The 9,781-nt window shown below is 44.4% G+C and overlaps 2 protein-coding genes across 2 annotated transcripts; both read left to right on the top strand.

The window, feature by feature from the left end:
* Positions 1–2,106, top strand: LOC120032409 (G-protein coupled receptor family C group 5 member B-like). Its single transcript, XM_038978492.1, has 3 exons — positions 1–1,114; positions 1,306–1,418; positions 2,062–2,106. Exons 1-3 carry the CDS (start codon positions 1–3, stop codon positions 2,104–2,106), a joined length of 1,272 nt encoding a protein of 423 aa, XP_038834420.1.
* A 3,246-nt stretch (positions 2,107–5,352) lies between these two features.
* On the top strand, positions 5,353–9,637 carry LOC120032599 (lysine-rich nucleolar protein 1-like). The gene is made up of 7 exons (XM_038978757.1): positions 5,353–5,537; positions 5,860–5,940; positions 6,196–6,264; positions 6,534–7,619; positions 8,089–8,157; positions 8,896–8,973; positions 9,102–9,637. The coding sequence occupies exons 4-7, from the start codon at positions 6,534–6,536 to the stop codon at positions 9,414–9,416; spliced, it is 1,548 nt and encodes a 515-aa protein (XP_038834685.1). The 5' UTR covers positions 5,353–5,537; positions 5,860–5,940; positions 6,196–6,264; the 3' UTR covers positions 9,417–9,637.
* The last annotated feature ends 144 nt before the right edge of the window (positions 9,638–9,781 follow it).

Raw genomic sequence — 9,781 nt, 5'->3', positions numbered from 1 at the left:
ATGGCCCTCAGTCCCGTCCTTCTCTTTCTCCTCTCTCTGATTGGCTGCGGCCACTCCCAGGATGACATCATCGACCCCGGCGTGGCCCCTCCCCCTCCTCTGGGTTGCGGTGTAAACGTGGACCCCCTCTACCGGACGTTGTGTGACCTGGAGTCTGTGTGGGGGGTGGTGTTGGAGGCCGTGGCCTGTGGTGGAGCCATCACCTCCCTGGTCCTCTCCGTGGTTCTCCTAGCCAAGCGCCACTCCATCCTTGACCCAGATCGGCGCTCCGGCCTGGGTCCTCTTCTCCTCCTGCTGGCCTCCCTCTTGGTTCTCTTCTCCCTGTCCCTGGTCTTCCTGGTGGGGCGTAACGAGGCCCTGTGTGTGGTCCGCCGGGTCCTCTGGGGCCCCCTGTTCGCCCTGTGCTTCTCCTGCCTCCTGGCCCAGGCGGTGCGGTTGAAGAGGCTGGTGTCTGGAAAGTCTAGCCCCAAAGGGAGCTCCCTGGCTGGGCTTGGCATGGCCCTGGCCCTGGTCCAGGGGATCATCTCTGGAGAGTGGCTGCTGCTGACAGTGGTGAGGGAGGGCCACGGGGCCTGCGACTACCCACCGTTAGACTTTGCCCTGGTTTGCAGCTACGCCCTGGGGCTGCTCCTGACGGCGCTTGGCCTCTCCCTGGCTGTGGTGCTGTGTGGAGGGGAAGGGGGAGAGGACGAGGCAGAGGAGGGGAGTGACGGAGGGTGCGAGCGGCGTTGGAAGTGCAATGCCGTATGGCTCTTCCTGTCCTGCCTGGCATCCCTGTTGCTATGGGTTTCCTGGCTTGTGCTCTATCTCTATGGCGACATGGTGTTGAGGGGGGCGCGGACGGGTGGTGGGGAAGGGCGGCGACTGGACTGGGATGAGCCGGCGTTGGCAGTTGCCTTGGTGGCGCAAGGTTGGATCCTCCTATTATTTCACGCTATCCCAGAAGCCCACCTGTGTCTGAGAGACCCGCCGGTCCCCATCCAGCAGGACTACTTTGACACCAGCCAGCCCCAGCAGCCCTGCTTCCAACAGGAGGTGCCATTACCTACACACACCCTCACACACAGGCCCTACGCAGATAACCAGACCTACTCTATCGAGGAACACAGCGCAGGTACACTGTGTGTGTGTGTGTGTGTGTGTTGGTTGTGTGAAAGGCTATGTGTGGGTTTATGCAAATGTTTGTGTATATGCAAAAGATTTAAGTCGAAATAGAAGGATTGTCTACAGAAAAAAAATGAACTAACGATTAACTAGTAGCATCCACTTGATTTGTGTTTGCTCTCTCCCTGGGTCGAGTCTCAGCACTGAGAGGTGGGTCGTACCATAACGGACATGGGGGGATGCGTCCTGGGATCCCCTTCAGAGGCCACATGTACCAGCCCACTGAGATGGCCCTGGTGATGAACGGAGGAACGGTTAGTGTGTCTTATCTCACACACACAAACGCACAACACCCATGTTCATATTATATTTAAGCAATAAGACCCGAGGGGGTGTGGTATATGGCCAATATACGACGGCTAAGGGCTGTTCTTAGGAACAGCGCAACGTGGAGTGCCTGGATACAGACCTTAGCCGTGGAATATTGGCCATATACCACAAACCCCCAAGGTGCCTTATTGCTATTATAAACTGGTTACCAACCTAATTAGAGCAGTAAAAATACATGTTTTGTCATACCCGTGGTATACGGTCTAATATACCCTGGCTGTCAGCCAATCAGCATTCAGGGCTCAAACCACCCAGTTTATAATATTATATAATATTATTACATATTAACTCAACTACCTCTTACCCCAGTACACTGACTCGGTACCGGTACTCATTGTATATAGCCTGTATATAACATCGTTACTGTTATTTTATTGTCTTAATATTTTATTTTTATCTATTTGCAAATGTTCTTACTTTTTAACTGCATTGTTGGGAAAGGGTTCATAAGTAAACATTGCATGGTAAAGTCTACACTTGTTGTATTCGGAGCATGTGACAAATAACATTTGATTTGATTTGCACACACACACACACACACCCTAACCACTTGTCTGTCTGTAACAGATGCCTACCGCTCCGGTGAACTACACAGGGAGACAGCTGTGGTGAGAGGGGAACCTTGGAACCGGTCTCCATGGCAACATGGCATATTATGGTGCCGGAATGCTCCGGAATGTTTCCAATGTCACTCATAACCCCATCAATGCCTCTACCTCACCTCACCATTGACTGTACAAAGCACTGCAACAAGGCATTTACCCCTAGCCACAGATCTAGGATCAGCTCACACTAACTTTTTATACACTTTGGTCATTGAGAGGAAAAGGGAAGAACTGACTTGAGATCAGTGCTCACAAGAAATGTCATTCCAGGATTGACTACACGAGATTCAGAGATGGGTAACAAAGACATTGCCTGCCCCTTCTTAACCCATGCAGACTGGAATATATCCCCGATGATGATGATGACCGTCAAGCTCGCTCAGTGAACGAACAGTTATCGGCTGCGTCCCAAATGGTACCGGCTCTGGTCAAAAGTAGTGCACTACATAGGAATAGAGTTCCATTTGGGATACAACCATACAGACTTCTGTTTAAAAAAAATATTTTTAGCTTTTCTGTTTTGTTGTTTTAAAAAAGGGGGAAAAAAGCCTATATGACACACCAGGTACAGGAGAACAGTGGTCACGTCCCAAATAGAGTGCCTATAAAGTGCACTACTGTTGGCCAGAGCCGTACGGTTCTGGTTCTGGTTGAAGCACTGCATTATAAGGAATAGGGTTCCATTCTGGAGGCATTCAGTATTTATGTAAATTCCATCCATCCACCGTGCTCACTAACCTCGCCTGCCCACTCATGTTCTCTACAGACTGTGTGACGCGTCTCAAATGGCATTCTATTTCCTATTTAGTGCACAAATTTTGACCAGGATCCAAAGGGTTCTAAAGTAGTGCGCTATGTAGGGCATGGGGTGCCATTTGGGATGCGGAACACGAGAGTTGCTCCTACTGATGATTATGACTCTATTAGATGTGTTGGGACACGTAAACAAGTGTTTTATCTAAGACTCTCGGCTTTGTGTTCGGTCCACCGGAGGCGTTGTGATCAAGCACTTTATTAAGTTAATCTCTGCTGTCACTATTTGGGATATAATGTTCGTGTGGCATATTTCTATGGTGAATGTTATGATGGTGAAATTGAACTTATTATTGGTGTCACAAACGAGTACTGTATTTTTTTGGTGTGGTTCTATGATATCAGTAGTTTTGTTATGGGGTTGTTGTAACACATTTTGAGAGATTTTAACAGGGAGTGCAATATCAGTATGAATATATGGCAGAATATACAGTATATGAATTAATGGTAGGATCTGCACCTCATACTATTGTTATATATTTCAGAGACTTCTTCTTTGCTCTTTGCGTGTTTTATCTCCCAACACCTGAACAGTGAGGCACCCCCTTGTCTTTGATTGGACTAATCTGCTGCCTCTTAATCCCCATGGTGCTCTAACCTTGGAATAACCCATTTAGGGAAACTGATAGGGGGGGATTGGTATTAGTGGCTTTACTCTGACCCGTCGTGTACTCCTGTATAAGGCTATTATATTATCATCCTATGTCCTAATACAGAGGAGGGCTTGGTTGCATGTCTCTTAAACACAATTCTCACACAAACTCAATTCAATAAAATATAGATTATAGATTAAACTGTTTGGATCGACACATTATTGAGGTGTCTGTAGAAGGCTTTGTAGCATGCAAATTTACAGGCAGAAACATTTCTATATGAAACTGTTTGGAAGGTTTATTTTGCTTCTATCTAAAATGACAGATTGTTTAAGTTTTAACATGATATACCTGCAGCAGCCATGCTGTCTTGGTAATAATAGTATGTAGCATGGAAAGCTTAACAGAAAAGGTTCCAAACCTTGTAGGCTTAGGGCTTCTATCTATCTCTGGTAAAAGCCACTGGCATGGTAAGTGACTGTCATGAGCTGACAGTTCTAATAAGCTACAGGCTTTGCTAGTGAGCATCCTGAATGGCATCCTGGTCAAAAGTAGTTCACTATATAGGGAATAGGATGCCATAATGGACACACACAAAGTAACAGCTAGGCTACAACACCCTAACGCCCTCTGCTGTTGGTTACAGAGTCTATTTGGGTTCCATAAAGCTAGAGGTTTTTAATGGCACATGCACAAGGACAGTAAAATACATTTATTGCACAGCTCTAAGCCCAACAATGCAGTAATCAATAACAATGTAATACTGAGAATAACAAGGTAGAACAAAAACACACAGTAAATAAAAAATAAGAAGAACATGATAAAGTAAGTAGGCATACTATATACAGGGTCAGTTCCAGTACCATATTTACAATGTGCAGGGATACTGGATCTATAGAGGTAGATATGTATAGGGGTAAGCATACTATATACAGGGTCAGTTCCAGTACCATATTTACAATGTGCAGGGATACTGGATCTATAGAGGTAGATATGTATAGGGGTAAGCATACTATATACAGGGTCAGTTCCAGTACCATATTTACAATGTGCAGGGATACTGGATCTATAGAGGTAGATATGTATAGGGGTAAGGTGACAGGGATACTGGATCTATAGAGGTAGATATGTATAGGGGTAAGGTTACTATATACAGGGTCAGTTCCAGTACCATATTTACAATGTGCAGGGATACTGGATCTATAGAGGTAGATATGTATAGGGGTAAGCATACTATATACAGGGTCAGTTCCATATTATAATGTACAGGGATACTGGATCTATAGAGGTAGATATGTATAGGGGTAAACGTATGATATACAGGGTCAGTTCCAGTACCATATTTACAATGTGCAGGGATACTGGATCTAGAGGTAGATATGCATAGGGGTAAACATACTATATACAGGGTCAGTACCATATTATAATGTACAGGGATACTGGATATATATAGGTAGATATGTATAGGGGTAAGGTGACAGGGATACTGGATCTATAGAGGTAGATATATATATAGGGGTAATGTGACTAGGCATCAGGATATATGATAAACAGAACAGCAGCAGTGTATATGATGATTTTATGTAAGTCGTGTGTGTGTGTGTGTGTGTAGAGTCAGTATAAATGTATGTGTGTGTGAGCAAATTATGGAGTGAGTGTTTGCCCACACTGCATGGCTGCATCCCACATGGGAACTCTGGTCAAAAGTAGTGGAGCAATAAGCACATGGGCTTTCCAGAGCTCTGCTCTGATTGGATATGTTGTTCTGCACGTTTTTGAGAGAGAGAACCATTCGACTCTCTCTCTCTCACACACACACACAGCATATGAGAGAGAGAGAGAAAGATAAAGAAAATACGAGGTGTAAAGAAGGGAGAGAATCAGGAGATAGGAGAGGGACAGGAGGAGCGTGCCGTTGAGCTTTGTTGCTATAGACACACGAGGACGATTACTAGAAGAGAATCTCACAGTACTTCCGGGTCAAGGAGCAGTACAGCACTGGTGTACACACGTTTCTACGTGAGTCTTCAAAGTAAGTAAACTTTAATGCCGTTATTTCTAAATATTGAACGATCAAGCGTTCAAGTAGTCTTTCAAGTATCGAATTGCTGTGTTCACCCGTTGCAAAGTGTTTTATCACCGGTGACGGTTATTTGGCCAGCTAACATGGCAAGCTAGCTAACCCTTAACACCCCATGCACACATTCAATCGATGCTGCTTGCTAGCATAACTTGACTTACACTGAACTAGTTGTTTTGTAAACTACATTATAACCTAGGCAAATAGACTGGTAAATGTTATTTTTTGTATAACTTACCTGCGTTAACTGAACTGTCTGTGTTTGATTCTGCAGACGGCTTTTCATGACGAAGTGGTTTTCGTGTCCGAGAAGACAGGAAGATACAACACCGTGGCAAATGTCTTTATTGATCAGGTATTGATCAGGTAGCTACTAACGTTAGATGAGATCACCGTAAAATAAATCACATTATCAAATCACATCAACAACAATCGTTATCAATGGATCACCAGTCAGTGTATGTGAATCACTGATTTTAAGACACCTTCCTCCACATGTGCTGGGATTGGCTGCCAATTTGGATAGACAACCTATGAAACATAGTACTTGAGCCAACATCTACTGTTAAAGTGTACTGTTAGTTTTTAATCCAGGCTTTATCCCCTGTAGGCTCAACGTCTGGCCCTACAGAGGGAGATAGACAAGGAGTCCCTGTCCACGGTTTCGGTCAGATCACTGGTTTGTATCTGGTTCTGTGTTGCTCTCCAAAATGACACTGACTGCATCCCAAATGCCACCATATCCCCTATTTAGTGCACCACCTTTGAACCAGGACACATTGGGTCAGAAGAAGTGCACTATATAGAAAATAGGGTTCCATTTAGGACATACGCTGTCAATATCAATATTGTGTCCATTTTAAACCTAAAATGCATTCTCTACTATGTCCTTTGAAGTGACTGCTTCTTTCTAACAGATACATATTGTGGGATGTTTATTTTTCTCAGATGGTCCAAGCCGACACAGGCAACAGGATGGTTACCATGAAGAAGACGAACAAGAAGAGTGGGAAGGACACCCACGCTGAGGAAGAGATCTCAGAAAACACTTCCATAAACCAAGGGAATAACGAAGGAGTGAAGAAGAAAAAGAAGACGAAAGTAGAGACTCTGGTAGAAGAAGAGCAGGTGTCATCCAATGGGGAATGGGGGAATACGGAAGAAAAGCAGGAGAAACAGAAAGGGAAGAAGAGGAATAAGTTGTCGTCTGGGACTGACATCAACGGTGAGGAAGCCATGACTAATGGAAATGACAGAAGGTGTGGCCAGAAGAAGAAAAAACAGAAAGGTGTTAAAACGGAGGAAGAGACAGAACAGAGTGAATTAAAGGACGAGAAAGGAGTAGTGGAAAATGGGCCGAAGCAGAAAAAAAAGAAGCTCTCTCAGGCAGAAGAGACAGAGATCAGCGTTGTCAAGACACAGGAAGGAGAGGTGATAGAAATAAAGGAAGGCAAGAAAAAGAAGGGAAAAACAGAGGAAGAAAAGAAAGTGAAAAAGATCCCTAAAGCTGCTGAACCAACTGAGGAGAGTCAGGAGGGGGAGACGAAGAAGAAAAAGAAGGGTAAGAAGAGAGCAATCGCAGAGAAAGAGAGCAGAGAGGCAGAGAAAGAAGTGATAGTAAAGAAGAAGAAGGGAACTGAGGCTACAGTAGCAGTACATGAGGAGGAACAGAATAACACCAAAAAGAAAAAGAAGAAACCCAAGTCCTCCAGCAGCGCTGCAGACACCACCATGGAGACGGAAGGAAAGGAGAAGGGCAAGATGAAGAAGAGAAAGGCCTCTGCACTAGCAGAGAAGGAGGATGTGATGGTGGTGGACAAGCGGAAGCCCAAACAGACGAAAAGGGTGGATACGAAAGGAGTAGTGGAACAGGCGGAGGACGGAGAGAGCGAGGGAAGGAAAAAGGTAAAGAAGAGCTCCTCTGGGGTAGAGACAGAAATGGAGGGCAGCACCCCTCACAAGAAAGGGAAGAAGATTCCGACGAAGGGGAAAAAGAAGATAAAGGTGGAGAGCTGCGCCCCTGAAGACCAGGAGGTGAGTTAAAGGGGTTAAGGGTCAGAGGTGAAGAGGTTATCAAATCATGGCACTCCTTCAGCAGGGTACAACGTTGTGGAACGTTCAGATAGACATATATGATGTAGAACAAACATGTCTCTCTGACATGTAGAATGAGGAATCATGTCGACTCTATTCCTGACATTTCTATCTGAAACGGTCCACAATGTTTGCCTATGGAAGGTGGCCCTGATTCTAGAGCCATTTGAAAGGGGGGTCCTTGTTGAAAGTACTGTAAAAAGCATGCGCTGACACGCACCCAAAATGCTGGAGGTGCCGACTAACAGAATAGTTAACTGTTAAATGAATATATGCTCCCAACAATCGAATGGGTAAAACAGTGTTGACTTTCTTACTTAATTGTTTCTACTTAAAGGTATTAAAACACTGACAGTATCAGTATGATTGTCTGTAGTTGTCTGATATGTTGTTTTTCTCCAACCCCCAGAGGGACCAGACGGACGTGGTTTTCCTGTCGGAGACCAGGGGAAACGCCTTCGAGATCCATATTGATCAGGTAGATCACTAACGACCCATTAGATCTGTTTGGATCCTGTGAATCCCACTTGCCAGTCCACCAATCCAAGTCTCCATTCCATCCCTCTGTCACTGTGAGAAAGATAAATGTAATTTCTTCCTGGTCTGAATTAAACATAGTATATTGATTATGTAACTATTTATGAATAAATGATGAATGCATTATATTATACAAATGCTTATTAGTGAATGCTGTTGTCATTGATTTACACAGTGCTGCAGTCAAACATGCTGGACACACACCAACCAATATACATGCTCTATACTGATTACGTAATACCCTGGTCTGTGTCAGGGATACTCCCAAGTGATTGCAAAGTGATTCTGCTGTTTTGCCAATAATCAGATCTTTTGCCAATAACTGGTCAAAAAATCAAATGGGCAGCCATTGAAGCACACGTGGATTTGAGTATTTTTATATTTTAGACTAGGAGTACAGTAAATAGAATCACCAACCACATGTTATAGACTATATGTTGTGTACCATATAACAGAGTATATGTTGTGTACTATATAACATGGCCTATACAGTATATGTTGTGTACTATAGAGTATATGTTGTGTACTATATAACATGGACTATACAGTATGTTGTGTACTCTATAACATGGACTATACAGTATATGTTGTGTACTCTATAACATGGACTATACAGTATATGTTTTGTACTATATAACATGGCCTTAATATAAAACGATGGTCCTATTATATTCCATAGGGGAGACGCCTGGCCCTGCAGAATGAGATCGACCAGAAGTCCAATCCAGTCCAACTCATAGCAGCACCGGTACCATCGGTCAGTACTCTTACGATGTCAGGACACCAAGGTGTATCCCAAATATGGGGTCACATACCAACTCTTCTCTGTTACAAATCATTATGTCGAATATAAATATTACAAACATTGTTCTTCTTCCCTTCCAGGGTTTGGGCCAGTGGGGCACTGCCCAGTTTGACAGTTCCGACCAACATAGTAAGTTCCTGCGGTTGATGGGCGGCTTCAAGAAGGGCGGGCAGCCAATGGCAGCGAGCGGTGCGACGGGAGGGCGGGCCAACATGGCGCTGACTAAAGACGGACAGCAGAGCTTGCAGCAAGGCCTACTGGGGGAATTTGAGCGCGCTCAGTCGCGCCGCATGGACTTCACAGGAAGGGGGGCGGGACTTGGGTTCTCGGCGCCGTCTAATAACAAGTTCTCGATTGACATCAACAAAACCCGATCGGTGCGCTTCGATGACTGAGTCGGGACCCTTGAGTGTGTCTAGCATCCCAAACGGATGTGGATGAGTGTGTGTGTACCTTTTCTCTTGCAGAGTCTTGGGAGTGTCTGTCTGTCTGTGGATGGGGTGTTTATGAATGTATATACGGTACCAGTCAAAGGTTTGGACACACCTACTCATTACAGGGTTTTTCTTTTTTTTCTTTTTCTATTTTTTACCTTTTTCTACATTGTAGAATAATAGTGAAGACATCAAAACTATCAAATAACACATATGGAATCATGTAGTAACCAAAAAAAGTGTTTAACAAATCAAAATTTATCTGAGATTCTACAAAGTAGCCACCCTTTGCCTTGATGACAGCTTTGCACACTCTTGGCAAATAT

The sequence above is a fragment of the Salvelinus namaycush genome, chromosome 39 (assembly GCF_016432855.1).
Source record: "Salvelinus namaycush isolate Seneca chromosome 39, SaNama_1.0, whole genome shotgun sequence".
Classification (NCBI taxonomy): Eukaryota; Metazoa; Chordata; class Actinopteri; order Salmoniformes; family Salmonidae; genus Salvelinus; species Salvelinus namaycush.
Note: the sequence above shows the minus strand (reverse complement) of the source record. Positions and strands in the feature narration are given on the sequence as shown.